Source organism: Mytilus edulis, chromosome 6 (assembly GCF_963676685.1).
Source record: "Mytilus edulis chromosome 6, xbMytEdul2.2, whole genome shotgun sequence".
In the NCBI taxonomy this organism is placed as follows: Eukaryota; Metazoa; Mollusca; class Bivalvia; order Mytilida; family Mytilidae; genus Mytilus; species Mytilus edulis.
The window spans coordinates 77,235,419-77,256,003 of record NC_092349.1 but is presented as its reverse complement, the minus strand read 5'-3'; the positions used below and the strand labels follow the sequence as shown (position 1 = coordinate 77,256,003).

The following is a 20,585-nucleotide window of genomic DNA, read 5'->3' as shown; positions in this document are numbered from 1 at the left end:
TGATGATATAAGTTCTAGAGAGCGTTTTGTTTGAAAAAGATTGAGTATTTTCCACACTGTATGATTTATGATTTTTCCTTTCCTAAAGCAATATATTCGCTTCTTCGTTATCCTTTTTTATGAAACAACGTTGGACTAATCTGGAAGCGTTTCCAAATGTGTCTGATCCGGCTGTCTGAATACCGGCGGAGGTATACGTTTGGAGGACGTGCTTTTTTACAGACTAACGGTATTCAATGGGAACCAATTGTGCTACCCTTTTTGCCGTCTTGTTTCTTAATTATTATGAAGCTGAATTCATACAGGAACTTCTTAGGAAAAAAGATAAGAAGTTAGCAATATCCTTTAACTTTTCGTTCCGCTATATATATATGATAAATAATACAAATTTGGTGACTATGTTTTTCGATCGAAATAGAGGGATACTACAGATACAGTTAAGTCTGCCTCATATCTTGACTTTCATCTAGAAATTGATAATTAGTGTCGGTTGAAAACAAAACTTTACGGCAAAAGAGACCATTTCAGCTTCCCAATTGTGATCTATGTAGCAACATTCCAGCAGCGCCTGCATACGGAGTATATGTCTCCCAATTGATACGATATTTCCGGGCTTGTATTTCCTATGATGATTTACTTGATAGAGCATTGCTGTTACCAAGGAAGCTATGAAACCAAGAGTCCCAAATGGTGAAGTTGAAATCAATTTTATCAACTTTATCCCTCTGGTGTATTTTGTCCCTTTTCTATAGATATCGCTGATATGACCATTGAAGCGATTGTGGAAACGATGCATTGGATCACTAGCATGTTGGAGGCCATACACACGCGGATTTTTTTTTTAACGTGGATAATATACTTTATTGCACTCTATTGCTGTTAACAATTTACTTAGTGTACAGCATTGCACAAAGTATCTCTGATATATTAGTTATTAGGTATAAATGAGAATATCTAATAGAAGTAAATTGATGTTACATTACAATATTACAATATTTTAAATGATTTCATGTTTACCGGAGAATTTCACTTCCGTCCGATAGAGGTTTTTAATATTAGATAAATGTGCATCGTTTGCCATCATCATCTTTGTGATTTTTTTTACATTTTGATGAAGATGAATTTTAATCCTTCATCAAAGAACTGCATAAAATAACCATAGATAGCAGGATTAAAATGTCGTATTGCAGACACGAGATTCGTGTACAAACGACACACCAGTTACGCCCGAATAAAACAGTGCAATGGCCGTATAAAGTACGAAAATAAAAAAGTATTAAGGACCCAAAATTTCAAAATGTAAACCAAATACAGCTAATGTTACCTAAAACTTGGAAACAAACTCACTAGTATTATGAAAAGAATTAAGTTTTGTAAAGAATTAATCTCAAACTTAGACCATATCAACGACAATTCATGTCACAGCAAAAAGTGCTGACCACTGTGCTGGTGATAACCCCCAGCAATATATGAGACATATATTTCTTTAAAAAAAAAAAAAAAAAATTCAAATGAAAACGTTAAAAGATATGTAGTACTTAGGTTATTGTGTGTGTAGACCATTATTTCTAGTGGAATCACTTTACAAGACATTAAAATATGTCTTTTCCTGCATGAAATATTTACTATCTATCTATATGGACTACATTAATAATCTTATCTCTGTTGTCTTTCAATAAGACCATTTAAATGCGTCTATACATTTAAGTCAGTATGCATTATTTCCTTGTTTTGTTTATAAATTCGATTGCTCTGTCCTGTTTACTCCTTCGAGGATGCGAATCAATTTCAGAGGAACGATTTTTAGAACTTGTGAAAATAGTCGAAAATCAGACCACGCGAATCTCTAAAATGGAAAACACTATTCACGGACAAGAAGTGCATATCAAACGTTTGACTGAGAGACTAAATAACATGGAGACTAAATTGAAGAAAAATGATCAGAAATGTGATAAGTCGAATTGGTGGAACCTTAAGGAGCTTGGTTTGCAGGTGAGACATTCCGTTATCCAAAATACAGACAGCACCTTAAAGGACAGACATCTTGTTCTGGGAAATGAACCAGTTAGGAGGAATAGATATAATGTTAATACAAGTAAGAGAAATGTCTTTTCAGTGAGAAATGAATAAATTATATTATCTTACTTCCTATACATTTCTAGGAATATGATTATTTAAAAGCGTCCGCGTGTAGGCCGTTACTATAGAGCTTGCTCGAAGTACGTTGATTTGTTGAACGAGGACAACTGCTTTTTCAAAAGTTGGGCCATGAATCAATCAAAGTAAGGTCATCACTCAAGACATTTTACGGTCGCCATTATGACAAAAATGTGTCAGAAAACAGATATGATATTTTTCCTCATTCATAATAAGCTTCAATCATTACCGAATGGAACAAAGAAACAACACGACAGGTGCCGTATACAGTGCAGGAAATGCTTACCCTTCCGGAGCCCCTGATTTCACTCCCGGTTTTTAGTGGAGTTCGTGTTGTTTCTTATTTATTATATATATAACTGTTGATGTAAATGTCCTTTGGTTTTGTGAGTCCTTGATTACTCCTTGGTTTTGATTGTTATTGTCTTACATAACTCTTTTGATTTTGAGTTTTCATTAAAGTTCGGTATTTTTGTTATTGATAGAAAAGATGATGTAGTATAATTGCCAATGAGACAACTCTCCACAAGAACCCATATGACACAGAAATAAATATCTATAGGTCCCCGTACGGCCTTCAATAATTAACAAGTCCCATATCGCATAGTGAGCTATTAAAGGCTCCAAAAAAGCAAATGTAAAACAATGTAAACAAGAAAATAACGGACTGATGTATGTACAAAAATGGAAATGAAATATGTAACACAGGCACATACATACAGATTGTGGAGTGGTTAAACATGCTAGCCGGATCCCAACTCTCTTTATAACATGGAACAGTGTTGTTACATTACAACATAAGAACTTACGTTTTAATACATAATAAATGTGCCATGATTCTATATAATATAGTGACCTTTTAAAATTGATAAACATAATTAAAAAAAACTACAACAGTTTACTGTGTACAGGTATGAAAAAAAAATGTTCAAGCAAAAATGTGTAATACTTCAATTAATGATGAGATAACTTAAAACTAACTCAAACTTCTTATTGCCATATCTGTTCTGGAACAGTACTTAAACCATTCCTGAAACCCAACAGACAATGACAAATTTATGTTGCTGCCTAGTTGATGTTTTCATTGTCTGATTTCAAACGTTATCTAACAGCTTGATTCTCATTAGAATAAAATATATTCTAGGCTTTTACTTTTTGTAGGAAAACGACTTCTCGTCCACCCCACTGTGATGCAAAATACTAAGATAGGGTTTTATGCCTATCTAGGTCAAAACGAAGACAATCCTGGGAAGCATCATACAATCATTTTTGATGTCCAGAAAACCAACGTTGGAAATGGCTACAACCCCTTTTCTGGTCTCTTTACGGCACCACAAGACGGTCTTTATGCGTTTGCAACCAGCATAACAATGGGTCATCACTATGCATCGTTTGAATTCGTGAAAAATGCCAACATTCAAGGATCTTTCTTTGTCGATGCGTCAGCAACAAATGAATGGAGGTCGTCTTCGTCGACTGTTGTCTTAGTACTTGTCCAGGGGGATGTTGTATTCCTACGAACCAGTTCAACATACGTACCGCATGGGAATATACTCAGCTCTAAGGATGCAAGATCGTCGTTTACCGGCTGGCTTATTGACTAAAAATTCCTTGTTAAGTTGTATTGTTTAAGAGATTGTCTATTTTGTCATCATTGACAAACCTCTGAGACAGTGTTCCTACCCTTATTTGTTAATTTAGAAATAATGTGTTTCTGTTTTCCCTTTTTCCAACTTATAGGTTATGTGATTTCCTTGGTATTGGTTTGTGACTCGGATTGGTTTTCGCTGACTAGATTCATGACAATTAAACAGCTGAATAATACTGTTGACTTCATTTATATCTTGAACTTATTGAACTTTTTTTTACCAATATACACGCATTATTCCATTTAATTTAGGTATATATAAAAAATAATAGTAATTGCCAATGAGACAAGTCTTCACATGAGACTAAATGACACCGAAATAATCAATTATGGGTCACTGTACGACCTTCAACAATGAGCAAAGACCATACTGTTTAATCAGCCATAAAAGACCTCAGAACGAGAAACATAAAAACTAACTGCCCAATTAATGTACAAAATAAATAAGCGAAAACAAAATAGTCTTTATTTCACTATTTTATGTTTTGCGTAATCATAGTACTATTGTTTGTCAGTTTGCCTTTTTCTTTTTTAGTTATGGCGTTTTCATTTATTTTATGAGAGTTTCAATCTGATATATTTGGCCTCCTCTTTTCTATGTAACACAGCAACACACGACAACCACTGAATTACAGGCGAATTTGGACATACAGAAGCATACACACTGTGTTGGGTTTAAACATTTCAGCGGGGTCCCGACTTCGCATAACAGTACAACATAAGAACGAACTATAAAAAGCAGTTGAAAAAGGCTTAACTTATCAGATGTAAACCAAAAAAAATACAGCTCACAAAACACGGAGTGGACGTGACCAGGTACTTGAATATCCCAACAACAAAAAGACACTAAGTACAGATCTGAGAGTACTCACAGTAACTGATAGCCAGTTCAAGGAGCTAACAACCTTAAAAATAGACATTCAAGTAAGACTAAATTATCAATCAGTACACATCCAGCATCTAAAAGATTCAGTGTAAAGCCGCCATTAACCGTCAAAGTAAAACATGATCTTGCGCAATGGCACGATACAGGTATCAACAAATTGTAGATCCATGAATGTGTATATGTATATAAAAATGATATATGCTTTGATTTTAATTTACTGATAACAAAATCAGTATAAGTATCGATAAACACAATATACAATGATATAATTACAATGTTGAATTGATCATCGTTTATAATATGTTCATTGAAGGATTAATAAGTTTACCAGGTCCGGTTCTTAATCTCTGGACATGATAAACAAAATCTCCGTATGAAAATAAGGATGTGCTATCCCGTTTGAAATAAGTTTTAAAGCCAAGGTACAGCCAAACTTTAAAACCAAATCTTTATATATTTGAAAGAATTTAGTAAAGGTTTTGAGTAATTTGTGGTAACAAAATCCCTGCCTTAATAATTTACCAATATCACATAGATTTTATTCGTTAAAATCAGAACTTTCACAACTGACACGAGTTGTGAAATATAAACACCGTAAGATGGTGATAAAGAAACATCACCATCCAAAAAGGGAAAATTAAGTTAACAATACGTCCCTTAAGTCGTAGATTTTAGTGTGGAGTTTCCCGTGTATAACCGAAATATCTAAATCTAGGAAAGGATAGTTATAACGGTTTACAGTTGATTAATTTAAAGTTAGTTCCTTTTGGTAAATTTCGGCAATATATGTAGAAAATTACTTATTATTTTGCGAAAAATATCATCAAGACAACGGTAAGTGCTGTTGAATTAATCAATTAAATATAGAATAAAGGACTTTTTGTTTTTGATACTGACTTTATCACAGTAAAATATCAGGTGAGCCCGAAGGGCGAGCCTGATATTTTCTGTGATAAAGTCAGTATCAAAAACAAAAAGTCCTTTATTCTGTTTATCGGTAATTTAAGAAAAAAATAAAAATCACTGCAATAATAGAGAAAATAACAAACGAACTTTTTCGCGTCAATTCACGGCGAATCACACTTGACGTCATAGGCTGCATTACGTCATTTGAAATTTTGTCACAGTGCAGTAAACATGCTGTTCTCTTGCACAAAGTATTGAAAAGGAATTATTGCATGCGTTTCATTAATATTCTGCTTTGGACATGACACTAACAATGGCAAATATAATGGTAGCATACCGGTAAGTCAAGTTTCTTTATTTTTAACCAAAGCATCATCCTAGTGACAGACAGTCAGTGATAAAGTTAAGATGATACGACAGCAGATTTTTCATCGATCATCATTTTGAGTTCAACGACAAGTTTTGATTATATTTTACTTAGTTTAGTAGATAAAATGACGTAATTTTGTCATGATTCGCTCAGTGTTCATCATGAAAACGATCACATTGATTTCAAATAGTTTTAAGAAAGCACTGTGAGGAGACATTTATACAGGAGCCCACCCCATCCCCCTTTTCTCCGCGGCAATGTAAGCTGACTGTAAATTATCTGAACATGCTCATTTCCTGTCGACTTCATAATTATTTTAAACATTTTAATAGAAGTCACTAAACTTTTAGCTTATAATTCTTGCTTTTTCAAAGTCATGTTTATTTATTTATCAAAACGGACCAGAAATATGAAACTTAAGAGTTTAAAGGCCCTGCAGTTACCTTTAAGTTCAGATGCGAATTTAGAGGAAGGCAACCCGGGTCACAGTCAACCCGTATAAAGGCTACAATTCTTGTCAAAGCAGACTTTTATAGTTTGGTGCCCCGGTTATACCCCCATTTTTTTTAAATTTATCCTAGATCCGCTTACATGCATGAAGATTACGGTTCACTTGTTTGTTCTTTGTTCTATGCATATCTGTTATATTGACACTGAAACGACATATTCAAAAATTGTGTATGATGGTCCCACAAAAATGCGCAAATTTCATTTTTTTCTATAAAATAGCTTAATTCTCTGATGCGATAGCGGTACTTTTTTGGCCACTATTTATGTGTTGCGTTTAAATATGAGTTGTAACACTTCATAGTGACCGAACAGGTAGAAAAAATACTTCTCAAGAAAAAGAAAACTACTTGGAACAGCACCATGTATTGGTATTGTATGCCGGAATAACAACTCGGATATGGAATCATGGACGGTATGGTATGTTAGTTGTACTTCATATATATCAATTATTCTTTTTTTTTTTAAGTCTATTTTCATGCATTTTATGTTCACATTTTCATTACAATCGTTTCAATCGATGTCAAGTGTTTTTTTGGGAAGAATCTGTTTAAGCAAATTAAGGAAATTGGAAGATGCACAATTTATGCGCATGACCGATAACCCCGAGTTACGTTGCTATGCTGAAATATAATCAGCGGCCATTTTTTTTACCGCTTCGAAAGACGTCGCTGTAAATGATTTTTAAAAAGTGATTTTAACTAGTGAAACTGAACAATTAAAAATAAATATAATGCACTTACCCATTTAAGCTTGAAAATCATCCATACTAGAATTAAGTGTGTTTGTTATTTCGTTTAGTACTCTTGGTTTTTTAGATGCAGGTTGTGGTACACTGACGGTGATGGTTTCTGTCGTAATTAGGGCTTGTTTTTGTTTTTCCGGATTATACACTTTTTTAATAAGGTTAATAAATGCTAGGAAAGGGTCGCCAGAGCCAATAATATATTTTTTTCGTACACAACATTGACTGAAATAAGTGTCATAAAGGGATTTTACTGTGCCGTATTTTGGAAGTGATTTTTTAAGTGCTCGCCAAGTACTTTCAATCGTATTTGTATGCGCTCCTGTTTCAGGGTCTACAAAATTTACAGAATGGTTGACTTTTAAGTGTTCAAATCCCTCAGATCCTAGACAATCATATGCCTTCCAACAGTCGCTGATGATTGTGGTTCCTGGTTTTATGTTGTCTTTTATTAATTTTGACAGTGTTTCTTTTGTCCGATTTTCTACTGATGCAAAAAAACTTTTTTTGCTGTCTCTTTCTATACCTCCAAAGACCCACTGTCCTTCAACTCGACGCCCTTTATGGTATTTTCTTTTTCCAAATTTACTTTCGTCTATTTCTACGATAACGTTTTCTCCACCTATTTTTTCACTGTCTATTTCCAAAATTTCTATGCAAACTTCACGGCAATAATTGTACCAATCTACGATTGCTTGATTACAAATAGAAAGTTGATGTTTAACAAATTCTTGGTCTATTTTGTAAATCCAGAAATAAGTGATGAATAATATTTTTTCCAAACTTAAATTATGTCCTTGAAACCATGATCCGTTTCTGATGGAGACCTTTTTATTGCATTTTTTGTTGCTACACTTCCAATAAAAAATGTCGTTTGAAAAAGAACTGTCTTTTCTTAAACTGAAATGTCCATGGCTACACTTTTTACATACCTCTCCAGATAAATCTAGAATTAATCCTAGTGAAAAACACCACTGAATAATTTTCTCAACACTTTCACAAATAATAAACAAATCTTTTAACTTGATCGGCATTTCCGTATTTACATTGTAACAGTGTTTGTAAACACAGCTGATTTTACGTTACGGTTGACAATGACGTCACTTATTCATGAATATTCATGACATAGAGGTCACAGATAATGGAATTTTTATCACGTGATATACCTACCTGAGTTACGGAAGCGTAGACATTTTGTACACTTACCAAGACGTATTTCTACTATATTTTGTAATTTTCATTTAAAAAACTGTTTAAAACAACAGTTTTTTAAACAAAACTTGACCTGGGGAGTTCGATTTTGACCTTCTTTTTTTGATTTTTGGCCTATTTTCGTTTTTAACTTTTTGGCGGGACCAATTCCTATATACTAGTACTTACTATAGTTTCCCGTACTTTTTATGGGGTCCGCTAAAGTAGAGGTACTCCGTTTTTTTCGCCAAAAATACCGTGCGTTTTTGCGAAAAAAGATACGCGCAATTTTGTGAATGAAAGGGGAAAGTAGATCCTTACGCGTTGCATTCGCGCATGTCATTTGTGTACTAACCTAATAATTTTTATATCACGGCCAGTCCACTGATACTGACACTATCAGCGAGTACACATCAAAGGAAAAATGTACAAATTACCGATAAATGCAGTTAAGACGGGTTTTAACATAAATTGAGATTCATAACAGTACAAAACAAATCAGGTATTAAAGAGGCACAGTTAATGCTCATTCGGATACCTACAACCTGTCGATAAACTTTGTTGCCGAAACGTACATAATTATTATCAAGAATAAATTAACAGCTATAATCATTTCATCACACTTCCAATAGGTATATCTAGATATAAAAAGATGTGGTATGAGTGTCAAATAGACGACTCTCCATCCAAATAAAGGCAGCAGTAGTATACCACTCTTCAAATTCATAAATTGATAGAGAAAAAAACAAATCCGGGGTTACAAGCTAAAACTGAAGTATCAAATATAAGAGCACTACGACACAACAGAGACACAACAGCGAAATGTAACACACACAGAATTAAAATGAAATCATTACACGACAGGGTTACAATAAATAAACAGATAAATGGTGGAAAATATAGGACAGCAAAACAAACGAATAATAGCAGTCAAAAAGTAACAGGTTAAAAAAAACAATTTATACGGCAGACGCGCGATACGTCCACACAAAACTATGCTCAATGGTAAAAAATTTAATAGTCATAACAACTACAAAGTTACGATCGCCGAGGACCAAATGTTCTAAAAAGTTGTGAGGCCAATGCTATCCGCCTGGGACAAAAACATCATTACCACCAGGAATAATACATAGTTTTGCAAACAGTAAATTTTATAAAATGACTATATAATAGATATACATGATTAAACTGAAGTAATGACTAGCTTCTGTATAGAAGAAAAATGAATACATTACAAAATCAAAGCCCTGTTAGCCATAGTCAATGCAACGCCGAAAGTGACGTCATATTTAAATATCTAAAAACATTTTTTGTAAAACGTGTTCCAAAAATTATGAAAGAATTTGGATGAAATGTCTTGTATGCAGTTTTATTGTTTATTTGGCCTTAAATTTTGTGAGGTTTGTTTTCATTATCTGAAACACAAATGCAAAATTACTATTTTAATTTATTTAAAATACATAGCAAACGTTTCAAGAAATTTTTTTTCTGTGTATACACCTCATCAGAAAAATAAAAAAGAGCATGAATAATATCATGGCTAAATCAAAAATATAAAACTTTAAACATTTCTACATCTTTTAAAGGTTTTTATTTGATATAAATCAGTCATGTAGTTACATTGTAATAATGTTTTAATTATATAATAGTTCTTGAAAAACTGGTCATTTTCGTGATATATGGACTGCCCACAGGACAGTGGTATTGACTAAGATAGATCGCTGTCGCAGTCAAGACCACTGTCCTACGGGCAGTCCATGTATCACGATAATGACCAGTTTTTTAAGAACTATTATGTGTATTTCATTGAGGAACCATGTTTTGGAAAATTCTCATAAATTCAAAACGCCTAAAGCGAACTCGATGCCATTTATTAAAGTTCGTTAACGACCGGGTTTCTGGTCCGTTTTGTTCTGTTAATGACTGATAGAATTTATTACTGAAGATAAATGAATGTCATGTGACCTCTTTTTATCCAATAAAGGAATCTTATTCTCAACCGATATGAAATAAAAACTATTGATATTAGTTGAAATAATATAAAATATGTTGAGTGGGAACTCACTTTTGTTCAATGACTGTAGTTAGTTATTATAATGTTTTATTTGGAATTTGATGCGATACAAGTGAGAGGTTTAGCGCTATAAAACCTGGTTTATATAAAACATTTTCCACATTTAAAAATGCCCTAAACAAGTCAGGAATATGACAGTCGTCCATTCGTTTGATGTGTTTTATCATTGATTTTGTCATTTGATCACGAACTCTCCGTTTTGAATTGAAACCTTTATTGGTAGTTTAACTTGTAAATCTTACATCTTTTTCAATATTATAAGTATGGCATCGCAAAATAATCCTCTAGAGTATAAATGTTCCAGTCCGGACCGTATGCGTATACTCGTACGGTCCTACCATACGCGTACGGTCGGACCGTAGAAGTATACTCATACGGTCTAGTACGAGCTGGACCATACCGATATTTGGACCGTATGGGTATATTTTAGACAAACATTTATCAACAAACTTTTATTGAGTTTTACAAATTAACATTTAATAATTTATTACAATAAGATAAAAAAAGTGAACTAGTGAACATTTAATTGAATTGAATAATTCTGAAATTAATTGTCTATCGAAATCCTGTTTTGGCACTCTCGGCCCGGGTGACACTTGCTGCCTCAAGGAACGTCTGATTTCTTACATTTGCATGTCTTTGTCAGGCATGTTCCTTTAAATTTGCATCTCTTACTTGCAAGAGAAAAACTTGCTTGTTTTGCGGCCGCATGCAAGCAAATTCCGTTTGTACTCCAATGTTCAGTTTCAATTTTCCTTGTCAAAAGTTAAATTTCACCCATATCATAACATGAGTTCAATATACCAAATTCGCATGATAGCTTGTACAAACTTGCATCTTTTCCGATGATATCATCAACCCTACATAATAATCTGGGACGATATCCCGATGCCCTATCAACAACTGGTATTCGCACAGTGACAAAGCTACCTTTTTCAATTTTTGCATTAGTTTTTGACACTTTTTTATTATATTTTTCTCATTGTATTTTCGACAGATTTTTTACAATTTTGTCAAGTATCTTTCGTATTCTGTCGTGATAAGTCATTTGTCCGTCGTCCATTGCTATGGTACAGTTGTTGTCCTCAGGAGGATCAGTTATATTCAGAATAATAAAATCATCATTTGCCATGATTTCGTCCTGTGTCGGTCTGTAGTCTGTAACATCGTATTTCTCTGTAGATATTTCTGACGTTTCAGTTCATCGTCGTTTTTGGGCAGGTTAAACAGTTTCTGTCTGTAAGTCGGTTTCAGCATCCGGCTGTGAGTCGGTCTCAGCATCTGTCTGTGAGTCGGTCTCAGCTGCAGTCTGTGAGTCAGTCTCGTTTTCCGTATGTGAGTCAGTCTTGTTTTCCGTCTGTGAGTCAGTCTCGTTTTCTGTCTGTGAGTCAGTCTCTGGTTTTTTTCTGTGAGTCAGTTTCGTTTTCCGTCTGTCCATCAGTCATTACGTCTCCTTCTGCTTCAATCATGTACTCAATATTCTCTTCGTCAATGAACTCATCAGTCTCTTGCGAACCTACAAATATCAACATTAGCTTTTTGACCAAATATAGCTTCAAAAGGCGTCATTTTAATACTAGAATGACACTGTGTGTTCAGTGAATACTGTATCTCATACAAAAACGCAAGCCATCCTGAGCCAGGTTTGTCTGCTCGTTTTGATGCCAACAGTTTATGAAATGAGTCATGAACCTATTCCAGTAAACCCTGTGTTCTTGGATGCCTATGTCTTCCTTTTATTATCTTAACATCTCTGTCGCCGTGCCAAAGTTTTAAAGTTTACCTTATTTAAGCGTTGCAAAACTCTCTCCCGTTGTCATGCTGTAAGGTAGAAGGAAGAACAACAAACGAAAACACATGCACTGATAAATTGTGTGTTACTTCATCCGCATCTTCATCTGAGGCCAGAAGAAATTAAATTTTGTATAATGGTCAATGTAGTGACCGATCCAACAGTATTGTCCGTCTGGGTCAGCACGTTTGTCAACTGCCCCCTGTACATAAATAATTGGATGTGATAGGCGTCAATGGAGCAACGTTTGTGGCTTTTTACATTCGAGATTTCAGTTATGTTGACCTGTAAGATACATTCGTATCTAAGGAACTTGATCTCCTTCTTCAAATCAGGCCAACCGTACGCGTACGGTCTGACCGTACGCGTATTTTAAAAAAAGTACCGAAACGGTCCGGACCGTACGCGTACGGTCCAAATACTCATACGGTCTGGAACATAAACAATATATGGATAATTTGTAATACTGTTGTTAAAAATATTGGGAACTATAAACTGTGAATTATTCTTGGTTGGGTTGTTATCACTTTGACACATTCGCAGTTACCATTCTCAATTCTATTATGAAAAATATTGTGATTTATTCTATAAATTTAAAAGTATGATTTGAATTGATTATGGATCCTTTTCATGCCTACTTCCGCATTACAAAATTCGTCTCAGATGCCAACAAAACTTTGTGTCCAATATCTAATTGTAGGCATTTAGGGGTTCTGGCAACAGATTAGATGGAAAAAGGATTAGTCAGTTCCATATAAAAGGTTAGAAAACTTATGTTTATTTAAATCAATGTAATAAATACAGAGAAATGGCGCCTATTGAAATATTATCCTATTTATCATTCCAAAGACTTCCTTTTTGGCAGATGCACTAGCAGATTATTTTAAATAGTTCGATGGATGATAGCCCTAATATAAAGGAAATAGTAGTGTCTTTTAGTTTTCGTTTAATATATACCTCTGATTGTTGGTTCCATGAAAGCAAAACACCGATCTGATATCCTATATAGTAGCTAGTATGTGATAAAATACAAATATGTGAATGAATATCCTTGTGCCATTTAATTTTATTTGAAATTTTGATTTTTTTTTCATGTAGATAGATCCTGAAAATGAGGGAAATAATAGAAAATTTAATTAGTCTTTCAAATCTTGAACCAATCAGGCAAAAATATTAATCATAATTAGAAATGTCGTTTACCATTGGCTACTTGTTTGAAACCTGATTCATTGATAGTTGTTGCATTCACATTTATTCTGGTTATTTTTATTTCAGAGGAATCCCGAGTTATAAACATAAGAATGACACCATATCATTTATCAGGACTCGAAGGAATAACGAGGTAACGGGTTTCTATTTCAATGTCTTCTCAGGTTTTAGTCTAAGTGATGCATATATTATAACTAAAATATTTTTCGTTCAAATCTCGTATAATAATAGAAATACAGGATATGATTACTGTTTTAAAAATTAATTGTACAAACAATTTTAAAGCTTCTTTCAGAAATGGCCTGACACTTCAAGTTATGGGTATAATTGTTTAATTATTGCAACGCAACTACTGTAGATGCTACACTGTATATGGTTTAGGTCTGGTGATTTAAGGTTAAAAAAATCCATAATTGACTTACATGAATAACAATTTTTATGACCAATTTATGGGCATTATGTTTGCTTGTCTGTGCGTCCGTCTGTTCGTCCGTATGTTCGTCCGCTCGTTCGTCCGTCTGTCTCGGTTCAGGTTTCAGTTTTTAGGTTAAAGTTTTTGGTCGAGGTAGTTTTTGATGAAGTTTGAGTCCAATCAATTTTTTACTTAGTACACATGTTCCCTATGATATGATCTTTCTAATTTAAATGCCAAAGTAGAGATTTTCTCCTATTTTCACGGTCCACTGAACATAGAAAGTTGTGGGGAGAGATCCTTATGTACTATAAAGCAACATATTATACTGTATATTAATCTATAAAAGTCCCAATCATGACATAATGCAAATGATTCAAACTTATCAAATGGACGGCCTGATTTAAACGGTATTTAGAAAAAAAAACAATAAACGAAAAATCAGTTACTTGCATTTATATTTCTGTTAACATACTAAACTGTATAAATAAGCAATGATCCAAATCCAGTTCCCTTTTTAAATGTGAATTTTCTTGGTAACAGGAGGAAGGAAACAAATTCGAAGCATTTTTAGGTTTAGGTCAAGTGTTAGAAAAGAAAAAAAGATAACGCTCGATTTATTTTCATCAGACTGGGGATTGAGGAATTTGCCAGGAGATGTACACATGATGTTTTTTTTTATTTATTCTTATTACAAAGAACTATTGTACTTTTTTTATAATATATCTGTCTTGAAATATATTGTGACACCTGTACGTATAGACTTGATTAGAGGATTAAAAACAATAGGAATATGTTTGCAGATATAATCTACATAGGTTTATTTGCAATATATTCGATAAATATAGAATAAATATTGTATGTACAGTTTCTAGTGTTAATAATATATATGTGAATTAGTTAATTTCAGTTGTTAAAACAAAGTCTGACTTTAATAATATGGTTTATAATTACAAATTCACATATTTTCAAGGTTATACACGAAAAAAACAGCTGAAGGACGCCTCCGGGTGCGGGAATTTATATCTACACTGAAGACCTGTTGGTGACCTTCTGCTGTTGTTTTTTCTATGGTCGGGTTGTTATCTCTTTGGCATATTCCCCATTTCCATTCTCAATTTTATTTCGTTATGGTTGCTAATAATTTCTTACTTCAACGCTAGTTGCAATCAAAATCCATGAATATGTATCAGATATTGATATTCTAATTATCAAGTGGGACTCGTGTGAAGCAAGCTGTTTGATCTATTAGGAATTAATGCTGTATATTTAAACCATCATCCTTTTGTATTTTGTCAAGCCAGTGACCCCTATGACATAAAGCGAGGAATATGGATAGATATATGACAAACGCAGTTTAAAACTAGAGGCTCTAAAGAGCCTGTGTCGCTCACCTTGGTCTATGTGAATATTAAACAAAGGAAGCAGATGGATTCATGACAAAATTGTGTTTTGGAGATCAAGATGGCCGCTGAGCTGATAACACTGTGAAAAGTCAGCTCCCAATTTTTGCAATGTTTTCAGCAGTTTAATTGTCTGAAATGGATTAATTTTATGGCCAAGAAGAAATTTTTGAAGTGATGCATCCATTGATATGCTTTTTGTGTGATATATTTCAAGAAAATAGGAAATATTAGACATTTTCAAGGATTTTATTGTGTAAACTGGAATGATTAGATTTATCTACAATAGACATATATAATTATATTGTGTGCAATATGCCTAGAGGTAGTAACCCTTCAAATAGACTTTCAAGTCAATCAGCAGATAAACAGAAACAGGTAAAAACTTTTCAGTCTTTATTAACAGCTAAGAAAGATAAAGATATTAGTAAACAACCTACAAAGAGAACTCGCTCAGATGTGTCAACAGATTCTAATACAAGTATGGATTTATCAGGGATAATTAATTTTCAAAAAGACCTAGATGAAATCAAGTTTAGCCTCAGGGATGTAACAACACAAGATGATTTGAATGAAGTAACAAAAGACCTTGTCAAAACAGCTGACCTTGAGAATATGGTTACTGGTATTGTGAAAAAACTTTTTAGTAAATTTGAATCCACTTTAGATAAAAAGATGAATGAGAGATTGAATACAATCCAAACAGAAATGCAAGAAAAGGTGGAGGCCTTATCGATTGAAAATGAACATTTGAGAAGGAAGATAGATCAAAATGAAGCCAAAACAATATCAATTAAAAAAGAACTGTCTGAAACAACAGAAATTGCTAAAGTAACAAATATAAGCAGTAACTACAATGAACAATACTCCAGAAAGAATAACATCAAGGTATATAATTTTCCCTGGAAAGAGCAGCAAGATCTCCGTCAAGATTTTATACAAATGGTAAAGCCTGACTTAAATATAACACTGCATGACCGAGATATTGTAGCCATCCATCGTTTACCTGCACAGCGAGAACCATGACCATTAATCGTAAGGTGTCTTAATACTGACGTAAAGAGGAGTATAATGAGAAAAAGAAAAGAACTAAGAAACAAAGTAAAATTTGTAGATGATGTTACCACCAGAAATATGGCTCTTATAAAAAGACTTGAAGATAGTGGAAGGTTTGATCAGGTGTGGTATTTCAACTGTGGCATTTATGGCAGAACTGATAATGGTCTCCAAATGAAATATGGGTTGTATGATGACATCAACAAAAGCCTGAGAGAAGGGAAGTAACTCTGACTTTTTGGAGGTTAAGAAATATACAGGTACTTTGTTGATTTAGACTCAATACTGAAAGAAGGAAGATAATTCTAGCTACTTTGAAAAAAACACAATTATTACTTAAAGTTTTTATATTATTTGGAAATTGCTCTGCTCTGATTATATATTATGTCAATCAAAATAAGATTTATTAAGATAGAGTGAATATTTAACTAAACAGAGAAAAATATTGCAAAAATTGAAACTGCATCATTACATTGTATGCAGAAAACAGGAAGAATGCTTGTTGTCTTGATACTGTTTATAATTTCTTATCTCATAGTTTCATCACTTTTTCAAATTATTTTTTTTCCTTTTTTGTTTTTTTTGTTAAAACAAGATACTTTTTCAGTACAAATAACCCATCTGATGAATATTGCTTTTAATTTATTGTATTCTTTTTTTACTTCACATTTTGTTCTTCTCGTAATTGAATGGGTTCTTTAAAGATATAATCAGTTAACTGTCAAGGTCTAGGTGACATTGAAAAGAGAAGAGATGTATTTAAATTCCTTAAGTCTAAAAAATGCAACATCTATTGCATTCAAGATACACATTTCACAAATGAAAGTGAAATGAATATTAAGACCATGTGGGTCTATGAGTGTTATTTTATATCTTTCGCCTCAAACTCTAGAGATGTTGCTGTAATGTTTAATAATAATTTTGAGTTTAAAGTATTAAAAGAGAAGAAAGATGTAAATGGTAATTATCTAGCATTAGATATTGTTATAGACAAGGAGAGAGTAACACTTCTATCATTGTATGGTCCTAATGCAGATAATCCTAATTTTTACCATCTTATTATGTGTATTATAGAAGATTTTGGAAATGAAAACTTTATAATATGTGGTGATTTTAATCTTGTATTGTATCCCAATATAGACTATTGTAACTATTTACATATTAATAACCGTAGTGCTAGAGATAACATTTTAGAAATTATAGATCAATGGAACCTTATAGATCCTTTTAGGGAACTTTTCCCAGACTTGCGTAGATATACATGGAGAAAAAGAAGCCCTTTAAACAGACTAGGTTGGATTTTTTTCTTTTTACAGATAACATGTTAACAAATTTACTAAATTGTAAAATTGAACCTAGCTATCGCTCAGATCATTCTTTTGTAATTTTAGAGCTACAATTTAACCCATTTATAAGAGGTAAAGGACTGTGGAAATTCAATAATTCCTTATTATATGATCAAGAATATGTAAATATTGTCAAAGATAAAATAATTGATGTCAAGAAACAATATTGTGCACATGTTTATGATTTGGAACATATGGATGAAATGTATGATGAAAATTTACAACTTACTATAAACAAGCAATTATTTCTTGAGACTTTATTGATGGAAATCAGAGGAAAGACTATTTCATATGCAAGTTATAAGAAAAAAGAAAAGGATAAAAAGGTTCTTGATTTACAAAGGGAAATTGATTCATTAGAAGCAAATTTTAAGGAAGAATTTATAAATCAATTAAAAGATAAAAAACAAGAACTGGAGGATATAAGGAAAGAAAAGATGAAGGGTAAATTAATACGTTCAAGGGTAAAATGAATTGAGGAAGGAGAAAAGCCAACTAAATATTTTTGTGGTCTTGAGTCAAAAAATTTTACTAGTAAAATTATACCAAAAGTCGAAACAGAAGATGGAAGGATTATAACAAAGCAATGTGATATTTTAAAGGAAACAAAAGTATTTTATGAAACATTATATTAAAATGGGGACTGAAGTTTAAATGGCTGTAAATTAGAACAATTAGAAAATGATTTAAAAAATTTAATTTTGAAAAATTGACAGAGGATGAAAAAAATAATTTAGAAGGGGAGATAACTATAGCTGAGACATGTTTAACATTACATAAAATGAAAAATAATAAATCTCCTGGATCTGACGTTTTTTCGACTGAGTTTTTAAATCATTTTGGAAAGATTTAAAATATTTTATTGTAGAATCTCTAAATTATAGATTTCACATTGGATCATTATCAGTCACTCAAAAACAAGGTATTATCACATGTTTGCCAAAGGATAACAAGCCACGCCATTTTCTGAAGAACTGGCGCCCCATTTCATTATTAAATACAGTTTATAAAATTGGGTCAGGGGTGATCGCAAATAGATTTAAAAAAGTTTTAGATAAACTCATCAATTTAGATCAAACTGGCTTTATAAGTGGGCGTTATATGGGAGATAATATCAGACTTATATATGATATTTTGCAGTATACCGAAGAAAAAGATATACCTGGTTTATTACTGTTGATAGACTTTGAAAAAGCTTTTGATACGGTATCCTGGGATTTTCTTTTAGCAGTTCTGACTTTTTTCAACTTTGGGAATTCCATAATCAACTGGATAAAAGTACTTTACAATAATATTAGCTCTGCAGTCATTCAGGGTGGAAATTTATCAGAGTTCTTTGGTATTGGACGAGGCTGTAGACAGGGGGACCCATTATCACCGTACCTTTTCATATTATGTGCAGAGATTTTGGCAATAAAGGTTAGAGGTAATAAGAAAATACAGGGTATAGAAATTTCTCAAGTTGAACATAAACTATCTCAGTTTGCAGATGACACTTCACTGATTTTAGATGGAAGTGAAGAATCTATGGAAAAAGCTTTATTAGAGCTAGATTGGTATGCGAAACTTTCTGGACTAAGGATAAATTTTACAAAAACTCGACTAGTATGGATAGGAAGTAAAAAATACAGTAGAGAAATGTTATGCCAGAACAGAGACTTATCATGGGGGTCAACTTCTTTTAATCTGTTAGGGATAAACTTTGATATTGATCTTGATAAAATTTTAAACTTAAATTATACTGATAGATATCTTCATATAAAAAATTTGATAAATACATGGTCTAAAAGAAACTTAACAGTTATTGGTAAAATATCTGTGGTTAAAACTCTTATTCTTCCAATACTTAATCATCTCTTTTTAACATTACCAAACCCAAATGCTGAGATGATTAAGAAAATTAATGATGCTATTTATTATTTTTTATGGAACTCACCAGTTCATAGAGTTAAAAAAGAAGTGTTACACATGGATTATAAGAATGGTGGTTTAAAGATGATAAATATTCATCTATTTATGATAGCTTTAAAATGTACATGGATAAGAAAATTGTTTTGTTCTAACTGTAAATGGTTAAATATTTTATTTACAAATATAGATAAAGAAAAATTGTTTAAACTATGAAATAGTTACACAACAAATACTATTTCAAATGTCAAAAACAAATTTTGGATGGATGTATTGAAAGCATGGCAATATTTTGTAGATAAAGATATAAATTCTACATGGAAATATTTTCTTGCTAGTCCATTATGGATGAATAAGAATATAAATATCAACAATAAACATGTATTTTATAGAAGTTGGTATAATAAAGGTATTGTTTTTTGTAAATGATGTGATTAGTAATAGTGGAAAGTTTCTCTCCTATGGGGAAATAAAAGACAAATTTGATATTTCTGGGAATATAATGATGTAGAATAGTATCATTTTAGCATTAAATAAGACAAAGAAGCTGTATTCAAGGGGAGATAATAAGCTCACAGAACCTTTTATTCCCTCTTTTGTTCAAACCATTTTAAAAAGGAAAAAGGGAACTAAAGATATATATTGGATGTTAATACCTAAAGTGGTTCCTAATGGGGAGAAAAAGTGGAATCAAATTTTGGAACTTAATGAATTGGAATGGAGAGAAATTTTCAAACTTCCTTTTGCAGTTACTAATAACACAAAATTACAATGGTTACAGTTTAGAGTAAATCATAGAATATTAGCTACAAACAAATTTTTGTGTAAAATTAATGTCATAAATAGCCAGCTATGTAATTTTTGTAAGGAAGAAATAGAAACTATAGAACATGTACTATGGAATTATGAAAATGTTTAGAATTTATTAGAAGAAAAAGATATATGGTGTTTATCTAATGGTATAAGTATTTCATT

At 32.5% G+C, this 20,585-nt stretch overlaps 2 protein-coding genes across 2 annotated transcripts; one reads left to right on the top strand and one right to left on the bottom strand.

Moving 5' to 3' along the window:
• Positions 1 to 1,851: 1,851 nt before the first annotated feature.
• On the top strand, positions 1,852 to 3,761 carry LOC139526641 (complement C1q-like protein 4). The gene is made up of 2 exons (XM_071321802.1): positions 1,852 to 2,095; positions 3,319 to 3,761. Exons 1-2 carry the CDS (start codon positions 1,852 to 1,854, stop codon positions 3,759 to 3,761), a joined length of 687 nt encoding a protein of 228 aa, XP_071177903.1.
• Positions 3,762 to 7,142: 3,381 nt separating this feature from the next.
• Positions 7,143 to 8,642, bottom strand: LOC139526823 (uncharacterized). The gene has a single exon (XM_071321975.1). It carries the CDS (start codon positions 8,251 to 8,253, stop codon positions 7,222 to 7,224), a length of 1,032 nt encoding a protein of 343 aa, XP_071178076.1. The 5' UTR covers positions 8,254 to 8,642; the 3' UTR covers positions 7,143 to 7,221.
• Between the last annotated feature and the right edge of the window lie 11,943 nt (positions 8,643 to 20,585).

Bases quoted from the DNA above. Each gene is read 5' to 3' on its own strand.
- LOC139526641 (XM_071321802.1), top strand. From the start codon at position 1,852: ATGGAAAACACTATTCACGGACAAGAAGTGCATATCAAACGTTTGACT. The intron at 2,096-3,318 runs GTAAGAGAAATG...TACTTTTTGTAG, and splicing joins TAGATATAATGTTAATACAA to GAAAACGACTTCTCGTCCAC.
- LOC139526823 (XM_071321975.1), bottom strand. From the start codon at position 8,253: ATGCCGATCAAGTTAAAAGATTTGTTTATTATTTGTGAAAGTGTTGAG.